This window comes from Podarcis melisellensis (assembly GCF_964234715.1).
Source record: "Podarcis melisellensis genome assembly, chromosome: 10".
Lineage (NCBI taxonomy): Eukaryota > Metazoa > Chordata > Lepidosauria > Squamata > Lacertidae > Podarcis > Podarcis melisellensis.
The window spans coordinates 60370093-60392226 of NC_138542.1; the positions used below are offsets into that span (position 1 = coordinate 60370093).

Below are 22134 nucleotides of genomic sequence, written 5' to 3' on the forward strand. Positions count from 1 at the left end.
TTGTATCCACTATGTTTTAGACTACGACTTCCATCTTGGTTTGGGTGTGACCTACTTGTAGGTTGAAGACCTAAGATGGGTGATCTTAATGACGCCATTTTATTTTGTGTCTTCTACAGGAACTGAAGCTGATTGGGCTGGATATCCCACACTTTGCAGCTGACCTCCCCATGAACCGCAGTAAAAACCGCTACACGAATATCCTCCCTTGTACGTTATTGTGGGGATGTGCCTGTTATGGCTGCTTTGACTTGTGTGCTGCAGGATACCCGTAACACCAATTCTAACCCTTAGGAATCAGGTTGATGCATAGGAATTCTGTGACACGTTCAGGGCCTGAGGTCAACTGTCAGACACCAGCTGAGACCCAGGCCCTAGTAGATGTCCTCATGTTGATTCTCTTGCTATTACTGCCTGTTCTCTTCCTCTGATCTAGAGGGAGAATGTGAGGGAAAGAAGGAAGCATTTGTAAGCTGATCTGAGCCCATAAACATAACTCCCATCTGAATTATCACCACAACAGCTGGTTTTCCTATATTTATTCCATTACCAGTTTATTTCACTCCTTTGGGTTGTATCCAACTAAGGTTGCTTCCAGGCTGAATTTTGCAGAAGAGAGTTCAATCAAATCCCAGAATGTTAGATTTGCACTTTTCAGTGGCTCTGTCAATCTAGAGCGGCATTTCCCAGGCTTAGGTCTCCAGCTGTTTGTGGACTACAAGTCCCATTATCCCTCACCACTGGTCCTGCTAGCTAGGGATGATGGGAGTTGTAGTCCAAGACCAACTGGAAACCCATGTTTGGGAAACCCTGCCCTAGAGCAACAAGTCCACTTTTTGTTTTAATAAACCAGACTTCTTGAAATTTGGAGGGTTATGGGGAAATGCAAAGTGTGGGATGAACGAATGACAACTGGGATGATGTGTCAAGACCCTGCAAGCAAGCCAGGATGAGTGCAGGATTGACTGCTCATTGTCCTCTGGCTGCCCCACAAACAAATCAGAATGAATTCAAGGTGTGACCAGAAAGTTTGGTGAATGGTCACAGAAATCAGACAGCAAGAAATAATCAAACATACATACCTCCCAGGCATTCAAAGTAGGCCCTCTCTGATAGAATGCACCGTTGACAACATTCGTAGAACTGTTGGAAACTTCTGGAGAAGTCCTCTTTTTGTACTGCTTCAAGTTCCTTCATCACAGCAGCTTGGATGTGTGAAATATTGGAAAATCTGTGTCCTTTCAGTTTTAGAAAAAGAAAGAAATCCGGTGGGGCAGGATCGGAAGAATATGGAGGGTGGGACAACTCAGTAACCTCAGTAACGATTTCACACAGAATATGCAATTCTTCCACCCTCATTTGGACGGACAAACACCGATTCTGCATCAATAACTCATGAACTCTGTTGACATTTGCTGCCGTTTTGCCTGTCGACTGTCCGCCAGACTGAGGGTCATCTTCGATGGTTTGCCGCCCTTCACGGAAACACTTAAACCACTCATACACTGTCTTTCGAGTTACAGCTTCATCTCTGTACACAATTGTGAGCATTTTGTGGGTTTCCGATGCTGATTGTATGCTCGAATATTTCTCACTTATTCGATTTCTGTGACCATGCACCAAACTTTTCCGTCACACCTTGTAGCTTCACCTCCATATAAGCTTTCTTGAAGCAAATCAGGGAGAATGCTCAAGCAGCAGGTCATTCAGAGGGTTCCTTAGAGCAGTGTTTCCCAACCTTGGGTCTCCAGCTGTTTTTGGACTACAGTTCCCATCATCCCTGACCACTGGTCTGGCTAGCTAGGGATGATGGGAGTTGTAGTCCAAAAACAGCTGGAGACCCAAGGTTGGGAAACACTGCCTTAGAGTACACCCATTGAAAGTTCATTCATGTATAATAACTTTCTTGGAGTTGAGTAGGACTAGCATAGAATACAACCCTTTCTGTTTTGGGTAGGATTCAGAATTGTTAGCAATGAATATGCATATATATGTACAGTGGTACCTTGGGTTACATACGCTTCAGGTTACATATGCTTCAGGTTACATACGCTTCAGGTTACAGACTCCGCTAACCCAGAAATAGTACCTTAAGTTAAGAACTTTGCTTCAGGATGAGAACAGAAATCATGCTCCAGGGGTGCGGCGGCAGCAGGAGGCCTCATTAGCTAAAGTGGTGCTTCAGGTTAAGAACAGTTTCAGGTTAAGAACAGACCTCTGGAACAAATTAAGTACTTAACCTGAGGTACCACTGTATTCAGCTATGCAACATTCCTAAATAGTCTTAATAAGTTCCAAGGGACCCCAACTGAAGGATGTTTGGAAGTGACAGTAGTGAAGGGATCGCCTTGCGCTAAAGATTACAAATTTACCAAAGCATTCATTAAATGGACCAGCCTGCAGCCTCACCTTTTGCTCAGAATATCTGCAAATTTATGCTTTAAGCTTTCAGAGGTTTAATTAGGAGCTGCCTGGTTTGTGGCGATGCTTCAAGTTCCATCCACCTTTGGGTCTTCTTCCTTTTGCAGATGATTTCAGCCGAGTTCGATTGGTCTCAATGAACGAAGAAGAAGGTTCAGATTACATCAATGCCAACTATATCCCTGTAAGTGAACTGGACTCAAAAGCATCCAAAAGAATAATATGAGGGTGAGGGTGGTGGCTTGCAAAATAAGACGCACGGCAGTGCAAGAGCCAAATCTTTCAACATATTCCCCGCCCCCCTTAATAGAGAACGTGGTTGAGTGGAAATCAATTTAAAAGTGAGACAGAACCATACCAAAATTAGGGGGGGGGGTTTCCCATATGCATGACAAATTCCCTTGGAATTCAGGTGTGTATATGTATTTCAATTACAAGCCTAATCCATTTTTAAAGGCTGAAATGATGCACGAAGCACCTCTATAATCATGGGATTTACTGAATATTGGTGGCAGGCAGGGCTGTTTTTCGGGGGGTGGGACGCAGGGGTACACATACCCCTAAACATTTTGTGAATCTAAGTTTGGCCTCATTGAGGGGCAGTATTTCAATATGAGTAGGAAAATGAGAGTACCCCTAAACATATTTTTTTAAGAAAAAAAGCACTGGTAGCAGGTGAACTTTCAGAGAGAGGAAGGGAAAGGGGCCTTAAGGAGGAACAGACTCTATGAGCTTGTCAATCAAGCTTCGTACTTATTTAGATAATTTATATACCACTTAACGTTTTGAGAGAGAGAAATGCTACAAGTATAGGCTTGTATTTTTGTTACGAGGCCCACCTGCAGTGATGAATTAAAGCCCATTCTTAACATTCTGTCCCAGACCCGCTTGTTCAGGAAACGGGACCCCGGATGGAGCTGAGATCCTCAGAGAAAGGAAGGCATATTTTGACAGTGTCCCCCAATATACCTCTTTTCTTTTTCTTACACGAGGATGGAATTACATGCAGGCAACCTTACAAGAGGGGAGTGGGCAGAAGGACTGAAGTACCTGCCAAGATTGACTGAGGCTCTGAAGCACTATCAGACATGTGCAAAAAATAACAATCTGTGATGGTTGTGGTCAAGACCAGTTGATAAAATGGGAAGGACAAGTGCAGTCCTAACCCAGCATGGCTCTGCGGAAGGAGAAGCCAAGATGACTCGAGAGCGAATGTGTGTGAAAAGTAATGGGTGGGGAAGAAATTTGAATCGGTTCCCATTTAATGGTGATTCCACCTCATTCAGTATGAGGCAGCTTCCTATGTTGTTCCTGTGCTTTTGAAATAAATACCTCAAATCTAAAGCCAACCCAAAGGAGCCACCACACGCTTTCTCTTTTAGGGTTACAACTCTCCCCAAGAGTACATCGCCACCCAGGGGCCACTGCCAGAGACGAGGAACGACTTCTGGAAGATGGTTCTCCAGCAGAAGTCACAAATCATCGTCATGCTCACACAATGCAATGAGAAAAGAAGGGTATGTATGTGTGGAAAATCCTCCAAGCCTCTCGAAATCTGCAGTGGATCTACGTTCCCTCTTACCCCCAGAATTCTGTTCTCGGTTACAGTCATTCAGAATGCCATAGTCATCATAAATAGGGTGTTAAGGGGACCCCTGACCATTAGGTCCAGTCGTGGCCGACTCTGGGGTTGCGGCACTCATCTTGCTTTATTGGCTGAGGGAGCCGGCATACAGCTTCCGGTTCATGTGGCCAGCATGACTAAGCCGCTTCTGGCGAACCAGAGCAGCGCACGGAAATACCGTTTAGATTCCCGCTGGAGCGGTACGTATTTATCTACTTGCACTTTCACGTGCTTTCAAACTGCTAGGTTGGCAGGAGCAGGGACCGAGCAATGGGAGCTCACTCTGTTGCGGAGATTTGAACTGCCAACCTTCTGATCGGCAAGCCCTAGGCTCTGTGGTTTAACCCACAGCACCACCCGCGTCCCATAATCAAATATACACTGCTTCAAATCAAATATACACTGCCTCAAATCATGGAGGTTCTGTTTAGTCGTCACGGCTAATTTTTATCAATAGAACCACACTCCATTAATTTTACTAATATCTGTTTATTTTATTTATATCCCACCCCTTCTCCCAAGAGTTCAAGGTGATGTACTTGGTGAGAACCAGTGTGTCACAGTGGTAAGAGTATCGGATTGGGACCTGGAAGACCAGAGTTCAGATCCTTACTTGGCCATGAAGCTCACTGCGTGATCTTGGGCAAGTCACTGCTTCTCTGCCTAACCTACCTCACAGGGTAATCGAGGAAGGGGAGAAGAACCATGTATGCCCCCTTTAGCTATTTTGAGAGAAAGGTGAGATACAAATGCAATAAAACAAGTAAGCGGTCCTTCCTTGTGCCTGTTTTATCCTTAAATCAGTCCTGAGAGGCAGCTTGGACTGAAAACCTGTAATTGGCCAAAGACCACCTTCATACCTGAGTCAGGATTTGATCCCTGCTGTTCCAGGTGTTGTCAGATGCTCTAACCACTGCACCACACTGTCACTTTAAAGCCATCTAATCTATTGACCCATCACCACATTTTGTAGAAGTGATTTCCACTGGGTTAGAGTTACGCATGGCACGATGTGCTTCCTCTTTTTCTGACTGAAGCCTCCTGCCACTCAGTCTCATTGAGGGCCTTCGTTCTAGTACTACGAAATGCACAGACAGATATATTTTCTCCACTATCTCCAAAACCATTCATACTTCTGATGTAGGGACATCAAAGCAAATGTTAGCTTCCCGCAGCATGCAGTTTACTGACTCCCCGGGGAGCGGTTCCCTTGTTATAATAGGGAGAAGATTACATTCACATCTTATCTCCACATTATATGACATGCTTTCCCTTACGTTCCATGTGTAATCAGGTTTACGGAAAACATACAATGAAATACAGCCCTCAGTAATCACATTGCTACATATCAGAGGTCAAACCTTTATAGGGAATTGTCAGGAAATTGCCATCGGAAGAACAGGTGGCGGAAGGGCTCCAGGAGAATAGGAGAGACTCTGCAGCAGAAGAGGGAACCAGTAGGGGGGGAGCAGGAGCTCCAAGGGGAAGGGAATCGGAGGAGAGGCTCTGGGACACTTCCAGTGAGAACAGCGAAGAGGTATCAAGGCCCCCTTTAGGAACCCCCACCCCTCGCCGGAAACTGTCACGCAGGGAATCCAGGAGACGTGTTTCCGTTAAGCAGCTTTTATGCTGGAAGCGTTTCCGCAGGCGCCCACTGTCGGATTCTACCAGCGACTGACGGAGCCATGTCAAAGGGCTCCGCTCAAGGCAGAGCTTTGCTACGCTGAGCAAACTCTGAAGGACCAACCCTTTTACGCACAAGTAGCTCATTGTCCCATCACAGGAATAGACTCTGTGTGGTTTTTTGTGTGTGTGCGTACTTGCCATGCACAGCACATGGAGCTGGTTGCAGAATTCAGCTTCTAAAAATTCTTTTTTTTTTTAAGAAAAAAACCCCTATGTTTCTAGTCCTTAGCAGAAATTGTGTGCATATATTTTCATACAAACATGCACACACAAAGTTGGAATCTTTCTGTTTTGAGAGGCAATAGAGTGCCTCTCTGGAGGTGAAGTCAAATTGCTACATTAGCAGTACCAAAGTGACCTATCAGGGCACAAGCCTGGGCAGTCTGTATGGGGGTCCTGGGCTGACCAGACGACAAGACCCCCCCCCCAACCTTACTGATAGGGTTCAAAGGAAAGCAGAGCAATACGTTTGGCACCAGCTTGGCTTCAGGAGTTGCCAGAAGGAGGCATAAAAGGCAACATCCAATCGTCTTAGGGACTCTGCTCTGGATTTGTGTAGAGTTTATTCCTAAACCAGCTCCACCTGGTACGCAGACTGAGACCCTACCTGCCTGCGGACTGTCTCACCAGAGTGGTGCATGCTCTGGTTATCTCCCGCTTGGACTACTGCAATGCGCTCTATGTGGGGCTACCTTTGAAGGTGACTCGGAAACTGCAATTAATCCAGAATGCGGCAGCTAGACTGGTGACTGGGAGTGGCCGCCGGGACCACATAACATCGGTTCTGAGAGATCTGCATTGGCTCCCAGTACATTTCCAAACACAATTCAAAGTGTTGGTGCTGACCTTTAAAGCCCTAAAGGTCCTATATACCTGAAGGAGCGTCTCCACCCCCATCGTTCAGCCCGGACACTGAGATCCAGCACCGAGGGCCTTCTGGCGGTTCCCTCATTGCAAGAAGTGAGGTTACAAGGAACCAGACAGAGGGCCTTCTCAGTAGTGGCGCCCACCCTGTGGATCACCCTCCCTTCAGATGTGAAGGAAATAAGCAGCTATCCTATCTTTAAAAGACATCTGAAGGCAGCCCTGTTTAGGGAAGCTTTTAATATTTAATGCTGTATTGTTTTTAACACTTGATTGGGAGCCGCCCAGAAATTATTATTATATTATTATTATTATTGAAAAAACTATGTTTCTAGTCCTTAGCAGAAATTGTGTGCATATATTTTTATACACACAAAGTTGGCATCTTTCTGTTTTGAGAGGCAATAGAGTGCCTCTCTGGAGGTGAAGTCAAATTGCTACATTAGCAGTGCTACAAATTGCTACATTAGCAGCACCTCCAGAGAAGCCTGGGCAGTCTGTATGGGGGTCCTGGGCTGCCCAGACGACAAAACCCCCCTCTTGGCCTTGCTGATAGGGTTCAAAGGAAAGCAGAGCAATACGTTTGGCACCAGCTGCAGGAGTTGCCAGAAGGAGCCATAAAAGGTGCCATCCAACCGTCTTAGGGACTCGGCTCCAGATTTCTGTAGAGCAGGCACCCCCAAACTCAGCCCTCCAGCTGTTTTGGGACTACAACTCCCATCATCCCTAGCTAACAGGACCAGTGGTCAGGGATGATGGGAACTGTAGTTCCAAAACAGCTGGAGGGCCAAGTTTGGGGGTGCCTGGTGTAGCATTTACTCCTAAACCTTTTGTTCTTTGGATTTGGGCTTAAGCTACGATCCTTACCAAGGCTTTGAAAAGTTTTCCTTGACTCTTTTTCTTCCAGGTGAAATGTGATCACTATTGGCCTTTCACAGAAGAGTTGGTTCCTTATGGGGACATCACAGTGGAGATGCTGTCTGAAGAAGAGCAATCGGATTGGGTCTTTAGGAATTTCAGAATCAACTATGTAGGTCAATGTAAAGGGTTTTTTTGTTGTTACTAATGTTGTTAGTCCTGCAAAGTTTGGATCTAAATTCAAACCTCTTGTAAACACAAACCTTTTCTTAATAACGTGTATCCATAGTGGGCTGGCTTGCCCCATATATACCACTGCCCAGCAATTGGGGTCTTTAGATAGGGCCCTGCTGAAAGTACTGCATGCCCCAAAAGTGCACATAGCTTATACTAGAAACTGGGCTTTTAGTGTTGCAGTTCTAACCCTCTGGAATAGATTGCCGGCTGAAATTAGCCGTGATGTTTTAGGCACTTACTGAAGACGTTTCTGTTTAAGAAGGCTTTCCTGGAGGTTTGACCCAGTCATTGATGAAATACCAACGGGGCATCTATGGGAATGGCTTTATAGTTTTTGCAGTCTGTAGAAATGGATTTAATTGTTCTTGGGATTTGTATTTTATTTTTCATTTTATCTTACACACCTCTTTGAGGGCCTTAGGCTGTGAGGAGGTTTATAAATTTGCAAAATTATAAGAATGATAATAATTTTGGGAAGGTTTATTTTAAAGCAGCCAATCTTGAGTAGGGCCCTGGCTGGGGTCGGGGTCTGGGTGCTTTAACCCTTTACTCCTGCTGTTGCCCCAATCTGGATTTCCAGGGACTGTGACTTTCATCAGGAGGTAAATTCCAATGGTGACCTTTCTCACCTTTCAAAACGTCCCTGGTATGGGGTTGGTAGTCACTGAATTATAAAGGCAACGGCTACTAAGCACCACTTTTCTTTCTCTTTCCCCCAGGCCGATGAGGTACAGGATGTGATGCATTTTAATTACACGGCTTGGCCTGACCACGGAGTCCCTCCCACAAACGCAGCAGAAAGCATCTTGCAGTTTGTACAGATGGCCAGGCAGCAGGCAGCAAAAAGCAAAGGCCCCATGATCATACATTGCAGGTGAGCATCTCATCTCTGCCTAGAAGACATTAGCAGAGCAAGAGGCGGAGAAGGTTGTTGCAATGCCTTCGAAGTGCTCACAAAGATGGCTGCGCAATTTGTTGTTGTTAATATTCTTATTGTTTCATTTAATTCTTAGTATTTTTATTGTTTCATTTAATTTTTTAAATTAAATTAATTTTTTTTAAAAAACAGTTTAAAACAAATTTTAGTGAAATTTTACATTTTTTAACATCAAAATATCATAACATATATCAAAAATACCATTCCCCAATTTCCCCCTCCCCTCCACGACTTCCCTCAGCTTCCACTTCTGGTTTTTTGGCATATCATCTCTCCATGCTTATTGGTTATTTCTTATTCCATTTTTTAACATGAATATTATTATTCTCTTATCATTTCAACATCCTCATTCTATTTCCTACATTTATTTTGTTAATTGCAAGTGTTTAATCAAACCCTGAGAATGAGTCCATTTTTTTACATTGATTCTGTAAACATGACATGAATAGTTCCCAGTCTTTCTTCAAGTCTCTATTGTCCTTGTCTTGAAGTCTTTCCGTTAATTTTGCCATTTCAGCATCTTCCATCTGTTTTCCTTGCCATTCTCCTTTAGTTGGTATTTCAACACTTTTCCATCTTTGTGCTAGCAGTATTCTAGCCGCAGTTGTAGCATACAGTGGTACCTCAGGTTATGAATAGTCTTGCTTATGAATACTTTGGGTTACGAACTCCACAAACCCGGAAGTAGGTGTCCCGGGTTGTGAACTATGCCCCTGGATATGAACGCAATCCACTTCCAGGGCCATGGGAGGCCTATGTAGGGAATGCGCACCTCGGGTTAAGAACGGACTTCCAGAATGAATTAAGTTCACAGCCCGAGGTACTACTGTATATGAAAAGTTATTTTCTCCTCTTTTGGCAAATCTTGACCTGAAATGCCTGGAAGTTTTTTTGTTATTGTTTCATTTATGAACTGCTTCCCAGGAAACATCTGAAAGAACCTTCACAATGGAGAACATAAAGTTAGCCCTCTGCACATAGCTGTCAACGTTTTCCTTTTTTAAAGGGAAATTCCCTTATTCCGAATAGGATTCCTTGCAAGAAAAGGGAAAAGTTGACAGCTATGCCTCTGTAGCATAAGTAATCTCCTATGATGACGGTGGTGGATGTTTGCAATATGAATATTGTTTCCCAAAATGGGGCTGCATTTCAAGCACATTCTCACTTAGGGATGAGGGATAAATTTGATGAGATTTACATGTGAAGGTGAACCTACGTAATATGCCCCCCCTTTTTTTGCAAGAATACTAGAACCGAGACACAGCCATCTTTTAAAATGTGTGCTTCTCTGAATTTTGCAATGCAGCTCTGGGTTCAAAAATGCATTGTTTTAGGGGGGAATTGATTTGCAAAAATAAAAATCCATATGTTAAGCAAAATCACACAGAGGGAAAACTTGCCTAATAAATAAAATTCATTAGAACTTTAATTTAGTTTTATTTTGCAAACTGGTGTGAAAAAAGCAAACTGACGTTGAAATGTGGGTCTTCAGACTGGATGAATGAGCAACACAGAGAAACAAAAAATGGATAGAAGTGCCCATCCCTATTCCCACTGCTCCCCTCTGTTTTGCAGTGCCGGCGTGGGACGGACGGGGACTTTTATAGCATTGGACCGACTCTTACAGCACATTCGGGACCACGAGTTTGTAGATATATTGGGGCTGGTGTCCGACATGCGGTCCTATCGGATGTCCATGGTACAGACAGAGGTAAGACTTTCAGCTGTGTTCCCCCCTAAAAAAGGGGTGCATTTATTTGTTTTGTTTGTGGGATTTATACCCTGTCAATCCCAGGGGGCTTTCAGAAAGTTAAAATGACCATAACCACCACCACCACCCAAACAATTGAAATTTAGCAACATGGCAGTGCAGCAACAAAGCAATCTGCAGAGGTGAAACAAGCACAAAGCCACATGAAGGTTTGAAAAGCCTGAGAAAGTTTTTTTAAGTCCTTGCCTGCCACTGAAATGACAACAAGATCGACACCAGGTTGTTGGTTATTTTGCAGATTAGTTGCGCTGCAGAAGGCGTGCTGGGGAGACCACACATTCAAGAAACGTGGAAGTAACTTTTGCGTGGTTTTAATAACAAAAACAAAAACTCCTTTTACACTAAATTACATTATCTCAATAAGTATGACCCATTCACCAGGGTAATGAGAGAGCTACATGCTGCTCTTTATATACTATACCCAATTGCTGACACAGCTTAAATAACACAACAGCACCTGCTATACTGCTTCACAGCTGTAAAACTAGGTCATGTTATTTCCTTTGGCCTTTAAAGAGATACACATCTTGTTAAACAATAACGAATCTTAAAGAAACCATTCAGCACAGGTGAGCCTCCCTGAGGAAAACATTCCACACTCGGTGCCACCACTAAGGAGTCCCTTTCTTCTGTAGCCACCTGTCCCACCTCAGGTGTGTGCCCAAAGAAGGAGCTCCACTGAACATCTTAGCATGCAGAAAAAGAGCTGTGCAGGATCAAACCAAAGACCCATCTATCCAGGTTTCTGTTCCCACAGTGACCAACCAGGTGCCTCTGGGAAGGAGACTGTCTGCCACACTTGAGGGCAGCAGACTAGCTTAGGGGATGCAGGGCTATCCTCAAATACTTGGCCACCCTCGCTCTGCCTGGTGCCTGTTCACTGCCTGCTTGAATGCTGCTGCAGCAGCATATGGACACAGCAATGCATGTGCATGGACACAAGTAGATCCTGCTGGGTCACAGGCCAATGGTCCATCTATTCCAGCGTCCTGTTCTCACAGTCTCGGACTACAACTCCCATCAGCCACAGCCAGCGCAGCTTTAAGTATGGAAGTGGATCGTAAGTTGTCTAGGGCTGGTAGGCTTTATAGCCCCAAATCTCTGGAGGGCGCCAGGTTGGGGGAAGGCTTGCATCACTTAAAATCATAAATTGTAGAGTCGGAAGGGACCCTGAGGATCATCTAGTCCAACCCGCTGCAATGCAGCTGTCCCGTATGGGAATTGAGCTTGCAACCTTGGCGTTATCAGCACCACACTCTAACCAGCTGAGCTATCCAAGCTGAACTGTCATCTCCTTTCATCTTTCCTGAATCTCCTTCAGCTTCATTAGATGACCCCAGTTTCTAGTATTATGACAGCAAGGACAAGAGGGCGGGACTTCTCCGCTTTCCCACACCATTCTTAAATTTAATGGCGACGCGGGTGGTGCTGTGGGTTAAACCACAGAGCCTAGGACTTGCCGATCAGAAGGTCAGCGGTTCGAATCCCTGCGACGGGGTGAGCTCCTGTTGCTCGGTCCCTGCTCCTGCCAACCTAGCAGTTCGAAAGCACATCAAGTGCAAGTAGATAAATAGGTACCACTCCGACGGGAAGGTAAACGGCGTTTTCATGTGCTGCTCTGGTTCACCAGAGGCGGCTTAGTCATGCTGGCCACATGACCCAGAAGCTGTATGCTGGCTCCCTCGGCCAATAAAGCGAGATGAGCGCCGCAACCCCAGAGTTGGCCACGACTGGACCTAATGGTCAGGGGTCCCTTTACCTTTACCTAGCATGCCCTCCCCCTTTCACTCCTCTTTCCTAAGGAGCATTCAATATTCCAACCCTTTCTCACTGGAGAGTTGTTCCAACCCCTTGATTATTTTGATCGCCACAATTTGTTTTGCCCCTTTTCCAATTCAGTAATATCCTTTCTCGTTGAGGTGCAGTGACCAGTACACAGTTTATTTTATTCTCAAACCCTTTGCTTAATGATCTGTAACATGGGCAGGTTCGTGCAGAGATGAGCAGTTTTGTGGGGGTCCCAGTCTCAAGCTCTTGAGGTCTTTAAAGGTCAAGATGAGCACTCTGCATGGAGCCCAGAAACAAATTAGGAGCCAGTGGGGTTGGCCTAATGTGATCACAACATCTAGTCCCAGTTAACAGCCTCAAACTTAGGAATGGGGAAAATTGGATTGATTTCACATTTAAAAGGCAAGTCTACCCAATTCGCTTTCTTGAAACCATACGCAAACGAAAACACAGCCATCCTGTGAAATTCACTCGTCTCTGAATGTTGCAACGCAGTCCTCCAGTCAAGTAATATGTACGAAAATGCAAATTATTGAAGTGTGCCTAAAGGGGCATTGGTGAAAATAGCATCCCATAATGTTTGGCATTAGGGAAAATTGTTTTACAAAATTGCAAAGAAAACAATTGTATACTTGGGGGAATTTGAACTGAAGCACTGATGAATTTTCCCGAAGACTCTTAAAAATAATAATCACAAAGAAATGTGGAGAACTGAACTTGGGAATGGTAAAATGAGAACCAAAGAGAAAACTAAACTGACCGATTTCTGCATCCCTGGTGTGTATACACCAGGCCTTTCTGACGCGCTGTACCTCTCTGTGGAGCAGATCAGGGTATTGTCAGGTGAGCTGCTGTTCCTCCCCCCCCCCCTTATCTATGCCACCCACTTGTTTGCATAGTGGCGCTCAATTAGCTTTCCTCCAAAGTGCCCACGCACTAGTGACTGCCAGCTTCTGTGCAGTTTCCGAGTTCCTGCTGTTTGCCAGCTGGCCTCTCCTCCTGTTCCATTGGCAGAGCATCACTGCCTCCCCTCTCTCTGTCTCTCATGCACAAACACAGCAGACAGCAGGGCTTTGTAATGCTTCAGCAAACCGGATCTGGTTTAAAGAACACCCCGACTCGTGCCAGTATTTAACACTCAGGAGCAGGATATGATGAACTAGTTGCCAGGGGCTGGAGTGTCCAGGGAAGCGGGGAGGGAGTCAGCAAGCAAAGGAGGAACCACAAGATTTAATCCTCTATATAGGCTTGGGATATAGGACCGTAAATGTGGTCCTCCAAGCCTCTCTGTCTGGCCCTTGGGTCCTTCGCCAGTACTACCCTGGGTTATCCTTGATTGCTTTTACCTGGAAAGCATCCTTGAGCTCTCATAATGCCTTTGAAATGGATCTGTGCTTTCATCCTGTCCTTTCAATTCGGAGCTTGCTTGGCCCAACCTCTGAAGTACGCAGGTTGACCCACCTGCCCATGACACCTGCTCCTGAGCTATTTGGTTCAGCAGATCTGAATGCTTCACCCCACCTCTGTTCCCTCAAAATAATAATAATTTATTACTTGTACTAAATCCTTCTGATTGGGTTGCCCGAGCCACTCTGGGCGACTTCCAACAGAATATAATGGATCAAAATGAAACATCAAACATTAAAAGCATCCTGATACAGGGCTGCCTTCAGATATCTATGGAAAGTCGTATAATCAGTGCTTTTTTCCCTAGAAAAATAGGCTCCAGTACTCACCGTGAAGTTGTTACAGCTTTTTAACAACAACAAAAAACCGGTGCCAGTACTGAATATCCCCTGGAAAAAAAGCACTGCATATAATTATTTATCTCTTTGACACCTGATGGGAGGCCATTCTACAGCACAGCTGCAACTACCAAGAAGGCTCTCTGCCTGGTTCCATGTAACCTCACTTCTCACCGTAAGGGAACTGCCAGAAGGTCCTCAGATCTGGATCTCTGTGTCCAGGCTGAATGATGGAGATGGAGAGGCTCCTTCAGGTATACAAGGCTGAGACTCTGTAGGGCTCTGTAGGGAACCAACACATGGAATTGGGCTTGGAAATGGGAGCCAATGTAGATCCTTTAGGACTGGTTTTATATGGTCCCAGTGGCCACTCCCAGTCCAGCTGCCTCATTCCAGATGAGTTGTAGTTTCCAAGTCATCTTCAAAGGTAACCCCATGTAGACAGCACTGCAGTGACCCAAGTGGGAGATAACCAGAGCTGGTAGACAATTGTCCTGGACATGCAATAAACTTGTACATTTCCGAGCGCAATTCAAAGTGTTGGTGTTGACCTTTAAAGCCCTAAACGGCCTCGGCCCAGTATACCTGAAGGAGCATCTCCACCCCATCATTCTGCCTGGACACTGAGGTCCAGCACCAAGGGCCTTCTGGCAATTCCCTCGCTGCAAGAAGCAAAGCTACAGGGAACCAGGCAGAGGGCATTCTCAGTAGTGGCGCCCGCCCTGTGGAGCGCCCTCCCATCAGATGTCAAAGAGATAAACAACTACCTGACATTTAGAAGGCATCTGAAGGCAGCCCTGTTCAGGGGAGTTTTTAATGTGTGACATTTTAATGTATTTTTAAATCTTTGTTGGAACCCACCCAGAGTGGCTGGGGAGATCCAGCCAGTTGGGCAGGGTAAAAATAATAAATTATTATTATTATGCCCCTCCATGGACAGCTGTGAGTGATGGAAGCTTCAGGTAGTGAGAATCCCACTGAAACTCCTATGCAGGGGGAAAGTTTTGCAAAAACTCTCCCCACAAAGCATATTACTGATCATGTGCCTCTCTCTCCGCACCGTGAATGCTCTTTAAATAACCAAACTTGTACACACTTTCTGGTTTGGTGCTTCCAGGGAAGAACAATTCTCTTTTAATTGTCCCTCCATCGGATCATTTCCGAAAGCGAATTGATTCAAGGGAGGGGAAACACTTCTGTTAACAGCCACTAGATGTCAGTGCGCTTTAAGGAGCTGGAAGCCAACCAGCCTTGGGAGGGTTGTGAATGTTTCCGCAGAAAACTTGAAACCACGCTGTGCTCACCACTCACCTGGTCTCAGGTTACCTTCTGAAGTGGAAAATGAATTGGCTATGCTCACCGCATCGCTCTCAAGCCTTCTGGGTGAGGCGAAGGCCAATGCTGCGTGCAGGTAGGAAAAAACTGGAAGCCTGTTTTTCAAAGGAGGCTCTTGGACCCCGCCAAGACTGGTCACTGGACCTGAAATGCTCAAACGAAACCTTCCACGAAAGTCATGGGAAGGGATAAAGAATATAACCAGTTCAAACCCCAGGACCAATCTTGGCAGAGCAACGAATTATATGAAAAGTTCCTCCGAGTGTTCAGAACAGTTCCTCTTCCTTTTTTCTTTTCTTTCATGCTGTCCATATAACATTGATTTTAATTTTATTTTTTGCTCCCAACTGTCCCAGGGAAGCTGATGTCATTTCTGGGATCCATCAGGATCAAGAAGACTGCTTTTAGCACATGCGTAATGGGTGTGGGTGGCTAGGTTCATAAAACAGATCCCCCTGGATGTGATAGACTGCCTTTTGGTCTCTCTCTCTCTCCACAGGAACAATACATTTTTATTCACCAGTGTGTGCAATTAATGTGGCTAAAGAAAAAGAAGCAGTTCTGCATCAGCGACGTTATATATGAGAATGTCAGCAAGTCATAATTCCAAGCCAGGCGGTGAGTCCAGGGAGCCTTCTTTGGCTTTCATGCTTGAGTTTTGACTGCTCGCTCAGGAGCAGCTGCTGTCATAAATATTAAAGCCCCAGCCTTTTTATTTATTGCAAGGACCATGCCTCAAAGCCAGATACTCCCATCCAGCTAGCATACGGCAAACGGAGTGCTGGCTTGATGGATCCTACCTGTGCTTGCAATGCAAGAGGCTCAGCCGCCAGAGCTGCCCATTCACAGCCGGGTTTAAAAATAAATGGTAGTGCCAAACGTAACTGCGTGGGAGGAGATGCAGAGCTGGATTTCAACCAGTGGTGGTCTGTATCCATTGGGCAGGGGGTCAACAGCAGGTGGAGTCAGAGCTGTTAGGCTGTATGCAGCAAAATAGAATCAGTAACACAAGGATTTCTGCTTGCACTATGTGTCCCACTGCTCTGCAGTAAGGGAGCATTAATAATACTTAATTATCTACACACACACATTAATGTGCAAGTTGCTAACATGTAAGGATATAAATAGGGGTGCACATCTGAATATGCATCAGGATGCTCTTCCCTTTCAATGCAAGGCAGAGAGCCTGCATCTTCCTTTGAAAATGTATCTCCAGTCTATGTTATTTGCTCCCAGTCCAGCCAGGAATATGCCTGCCTGAGCCCTGCTTACATGCGCAAGTTTCTGAACTGCGTCAGGGCAAGTGTGATGACATGAGTGCAGAGTTTTCTGCTGCTGTGCTCTGTACTGTAAATACAAAGTGTTACTAATGTTAATTGATCAGTGGATGCCAATTTGAGTCGGTGGGTCTGAAAGTCAAAGGGACTGTTTATTTACCATATTTTTCACCCTATAGGACACACTTTTCCCCCTCCAAAAATGAAGGGGAAATGTGTGTGCGCCGTATGAGGCGAATGCAGGCTTTCGCTGAAGCCTGGAGAGTGAGAGGGGTCGGTGCGCACTGACCCCTCTCGCTCTCCAGGATTCAGGAAGCTATACCCCCAGCCCGGCAAGCTCTCGCCATCACTCTCGGACCCGTTCTGGGGGCTGCACAACCTCGCCTTCACTCCCGGACCCCCAGCCCCGAGGCTAAAAACGAAGCCAGGACAGCGAGCGGGATCCATCCTGCTCGCTGCCATGGCTTCTTTGCTCTTTGGGGCTGGGGGGGGGGTGGGGAATGAATTTTTTCCCCTTTATTTCTGCCCCCCCCCAATAAGTGCGTCCTATGGGCCAGTGCGCTCTATAGGGCGAAAAATACGGTATTTCTGGGCCTTGTTTGGCTCCGGGTGTGATCCTGCAATAAAGAAAGAAAAAGAGAAGTAAAGGTGGCTTTTCCCCTTTCACAGCAAGGAATTAGCTTTTGGAAAACTTACCTTATACTTTCACCATCACCACAAAAGGAAGCATATGGTTTTTTTGTGGTGTGTGTGTGTGTGTGTGTGTGTGTTTGCCTGCTAGGTAGAGGTCGGAGGACTGCCAGCTTGTTCTTCTGTGAAATTGGTATTTTGTTATACCCGCGGCCGTTTCTTAGATTTCCAAATTTCTTTCGTTCATTTGTGAACCGCTTCCCACAAAGCATCCCAAAGCGAAAACATGAACCACAAGAGCATAAATAAAATACAATCTCCATGTTACCCAAGTTAAATTATAGACAATCAGTGCAAAAGCATTTCACTGATTTGATGACCCTGCTATACTATTGGCTCATTTGATGGCTCATTTTTAAAACTAAGGCTACAATATCTTTCTTTCTTTCTCTGTTGCAGGTTAGAACATGAAAGACATCCATCTTCCCTTGCTTCAGATTTTAATTCTCTCTGGGGTTTTTGTTTTGTTTACTGTTTTATTGATTTGCCATGGACGACAGTACCCATGGACAAGTGAAAAAAAAGAAAGACAAGATTTCACATCCAGGAGCTCTGGGGAGACATAGCCTTAAGGAACCTGCAGTGTCTTGTAATGGACTATTTTGTTTCTGTACCTTTTTTTTAGACGTTTATAACACTGGACCAAATCCAACTCCGTGCTTCAGAAAGGTTTTCTGTCTTTCTCTTCTTACAAACCCTCTCTTTATTTATTTTGTAAACACGCAGGTTGGGCTTCAAGGTTAAGGAAAGTGCAATATTCAAAGCTCAATCCAAACGACAGTGAGCTTTCCAAGTGTGACTCTGGTGAGGTCTGTCAAAGGCAGGGCTAGGGTGTTGGATGATACCTCATTAGCATGGAGCAAGGGACAGGAAGACTGTGGCTCTTGGGGGAAGAAGATATTGGGATACTACTGTCTATGCTCAAGAGGAACCTCCAAGTTGAGCCGTCCTCATAAAACAAACTGGCTCAAAGCTAGGTGGGAAGAAAACAGAGGAGGTGAGAAAACTTCACTTCACAGCCAACGTTTTAAAGATTGACTGAGACGACAGAACTGAGATCAATGGTGAAATTTCACAGCGCTTTGAGAAGCTCAGGAGATCAGTGCATCTCAGCAGAAATGTCTTCTAGCCTGCTCAACCAGCCTGTGTTATGGATAGAGGGGAAATGAATTCTGTGCGCCTGGATCCTGGGTGGAACTGTGAATGGACACAAAACAACCACTTTGGGTGACGAGTCTGGTCCAAATGTCATCACTATCCCCATTTAGAAGGAGCCTTTGCTGCCTGTTCCTTCTCCATTGGCTTGGTTTTGTTTTCTGCGTTGTCGCCCTGTGTAAAAAAAACAACGAAACAAAAACAACACAAAACTAGGAAGTTTGTTGATGTTGTGGGAAGGGAAGTAAAGTGCAGTGGTAAACACACGTTGGTGGTGTCCCATGGCCTGAGAAAGGTGCAGAAGTGAGGATTTATCTTAGCATGCTAGGCGCATTGAAATGACTGCTTTGCTCCTCAGTGCTGCCCATGTATGCCGCTCATCAGTTCCCTGCAAGCCATTTATTCTGGAATCAGTAGTGCAACTTTTGGCAAGCTGGTGTTTTGGACTACGTTTCCCATCAGCCCCAAGGCTGGGCTGGCTGAGACTGATGGAGGACATAGTGGAAAACACTCAGAGAGCAACCAACTGAGTTAGGATAACACAGCACTTCTTCTTTTCTTTGGGTTATTGTACTGATTAGGTGAGTCATACGTTGTGACAAGAATGCTGTCTGGTTGGGCATTGCTGGCATTTTCTCATTTGTGCCCCTTTTTATTTGACTTCTGTTTGATGGAAAGCTTCTGAAGGGATTGGCTCTGGAACTACTGGAAGCAAAATATAATACCCAGGAGGTGGGCTGAGTTGAAAGAAAGAACTAAAAAATGCTCACATTTGCAAAAACAGGGCAGTTTCAAGGAGTATGGCAGTGTGGTGCAGTGGTTAGTGAACTGGATCAGGACTGTGAGGATAGCATGTGTATCAGTGTGGCAGGGGGTGAAACCCACCTGGGCCAGGTTGAGCTCTTTGCAGCATAGGTGAGATGGGAATGGAATCCCCTAATATGAATATCTGGAGCTTTCCCCACCTTAAAGGTGTTCAGGTGGGAAGGACCAACCAGAAGATTGTAGGCAGCCTTTCACCTTAAATGGTGTGAAAACATGAAAGCTGGGGTGGGATTTGTGGCTGCCATGGACTGTCCAGTGCCAATGTACCTACCAACCAGGATGCCAAGGAAAGCCCTGAGGTTACAAGTTGGGAAGAAATGTTGCAAGTTGAGGATTTGGGGTGGAGGAAGTCAATGAGTGGCGGGGCACCGGCTTGGCATGCAGAATGTCCCAGGTTGACTCCCCATCATCTCCAGGTAGGAGGTGGCATTGTCCCCTACCTGAAATTCTGGAGAGGTGCTGCCAGTGAGTGTAGTCGGTACTCAGCTGGACCAATGTACATGGTATGGGGCAGCTTCCAACGTTCCTAATGTTGGGTATGGGGGGCATTCAGCCACCAGCCAGGTCTCCATGGTGGAGGCCATCTGAGGCTGAGCAACACAGAACCAATATGGTGTGGTGGGCAAGTGTCCCAAATGTAGATAAGGCTTATGTCCCCAGTTCCCTGCTCAGACAGAAGCTATTAAATGGTGCAAGAGCTACTGAAACAGTTTGAGAATGGGTGGGTGCTTATTTTTGACTGCAAGAGAAATCACAGCTACAGAACTTGTGGTAGCTGCTCGCATTGCCTGCCACATTAACAAACACATTTTAAAGCCCTTCCCCAACTCCAGATTTTATTTTTTATTACAAGTGAAGGGTGAACAGAGCACTGCCTTGCTACTCTCAGTCCCTGCAATAGATTTGTGGCAGGCAGTGGGCCAAATCTTTTGAGTACTTGTCTTGGAAGTGCCCTTAAACTCTGCGGCAACCTCACAAGCTCAGCTCTGTTCCAGCACCATCCACCTCCCTCCATGGAGCTCTTCTGGCCAAGCCCATCTGCTTTTCCAGAATTTGTGGGCGCTCCTACAGATTTTTTCTCTTGCCTGACCAGCCTTCACAAGGACAGAGCATGGGATGTCACAGAAGTATGCCAGAAGCCAGCTGATCTCAAAAGGCTTACTACTCCTAGGTTTTTGGACTATTTACTTACGTGCTGATGATCTAGCTCAGGAGAGCTGTGTGTTTGTAAGCAGGTTTCTAGGTGCTTATTAGGAAACCCAGGTGCCAATCAGATGTCTGGTAACATTTCAGATATGGTTTGCCACAGCTCCCATCATACCTGACCACTGGTCCTGCTGACTGTGGCTAAGTGTAGCCAGAGTCCGACAATATCTGAAGAGCCACAGGTTAGCCACCCTTGAACTAGGTCTTGCTTCTTATGGGATGTGCATTAAAAAAAAGCGCCCATGTCATCACAAGCAGTCAGGCTTGCATGTCTTTGAAAAGCAGGACTTAGATGAGGGTGCTGTCCTTTAATCTGCTCAGTTAAATAAGCAGACTAGTAGTGTGATCCTGTACATGTGAATAAAAATTAAGCAGGCTTAGGATCAGGGGCAAAGGGCTCATCCTCACATCTGCTTGCCATGTGCCTAGAAAGCATGGGGCTAGTGGGTCTGAGTGGTTTCCCCCCTGCTCTGCTTCTTTTCCAGGGAAAACCCACTCTCTAGCTCTAAAGCGGAAAAGAAATGGCCGTCTGCAAAAGAAGAAGCAGCAGCCCGATAGTAGTTTGCTCCATTTGAACGCTGAAGAGTGGTTTTCCCCAGGCGAAAGCAGCAGGACAAGGGGGGATGAAGAAGAAGAAGAGGAGTTTGGATTTGATATCCCGCCTTTCACTCCCTTTAAGGAGTCTCAAAGCTGCTAACATTCTCCTTTCCCTTCCTCCCCCACAACAAACACTCTGTGAGGTGAGTGGGGCTGAGAGACTTCAAAGAAGTGTGACTGGCCCAAGATCACCCAGCAGCTGCATGTGGAGGAGCGGGGAAGCGAACCCGGTTCCCCAGATTATGAGACTACCACTCTTAACCACTACACCACACTGGCTCTCAATGTGGGGATGTGGATAAAGCCTAAGTCTTCAGGGTACAGGGTCTTTTTGACTTCAAAATGACCTTGCGCCACCAAGATGCCCCAAAACCTACCAACTGTATTTCTGTAGAGCCATGCGACAACATAAGCGCCTCCTTGCACACCTCTAAAGAAGCAATTTTCACGGGAGTTCACAACATGACAAACTTCCTCTGAAGCAAGTCCAGGTTTCGGTATCAAATGCTCTGCAGAAGCAGATCACACAGCACAGGCAAGTGTGACACATTGTTTTGCAAAGTTGCATTTTTGGGGGTACCAAAGGAAAGAGAAAAAAACCTCAGGCCATGTTAGCTTGCGTTTTGACCACACATACAAAAAGAGTGTGGGGGGGAGCAGGCATTTTTGTAGTTGATGATACACGCACTGAAGACGAGCTATGAATGTGCCATGCTCTCATTGCATACCAACAGTCCCAGAGACCAGCAGTCCATCTGTCCTGGACCCGAGGACAGTGATTTCTGTGTGCCTGACCAAATCCTGCACCTCTTTCCTGCCCGCTGTCCCACTTTTTGGGGGTGCACACTTCCAAAATGAGGTCAAAGCTAGCAAGCTGCCAGAGTTCAGACTCAAAACCAACCATTAGCATCGATTCAGGATTTTGATGAGCAAGTTATTAACACAAAATGTTTGTGCGAACTGTGTGCGAACTCTCACAATGCGTAAGGGGGATCAGTGTTCAAATTTTACACAAAGAGGTGATGGGGTTTCAAACCTGCAGGTAATTCATGTTCTCTGAGCTGGATGTTCTTTGCTCAGAAACACCAGAAGCTGGTGTTTGGAAAGGGGAGTGCGCT

General features: G+C 45.7%; 1 protein-coding gene across 4 annotated transcripts in view; it reads left to right on the forward strand.

Annotated features, from left to right (window-relative positions):
- Positions 1-19992, forward strand: part of PTPRO (protein tyrosine phosphatase receptor type O) — a 135522-nt gene extending 115530 nt beyond the window's left edge. For all 4 annotated transcript variants that reach the window (XM_081926800.1, XM_081926797.1, XM_081926798.1 and 1 more), the window contains 8 exons: positions 120-210; positions 2529-2605; positions 3804-3938; positions 7503-7625; positions 8410-8564; positions 10203-10338; positions 15766-15884; positions 17633-19992. In XM_081926800.1, the coding sequence (XP_081782926.1) occupies positions 120-210; positions 2529-2605; positions 3804-3938; positions 7503-7625; positions 8410-8564; positions 10203-10338; positions 15766-15870 (822 nt within the window). In that variant the 3' untranslated portion in view covers positions 15871-15884; positions 17633-19992. The remainder of the gene's footprint in view (positions 1-119; positions 211-2528; positions 2606-3803; positions 3939-7502; positions 7626-8409; positions 8565-10202; positions 10339-15765; positions 15885-17632) is intronic.
- Positions 19993-22134: the final 2142 nt, after the last annotated feature.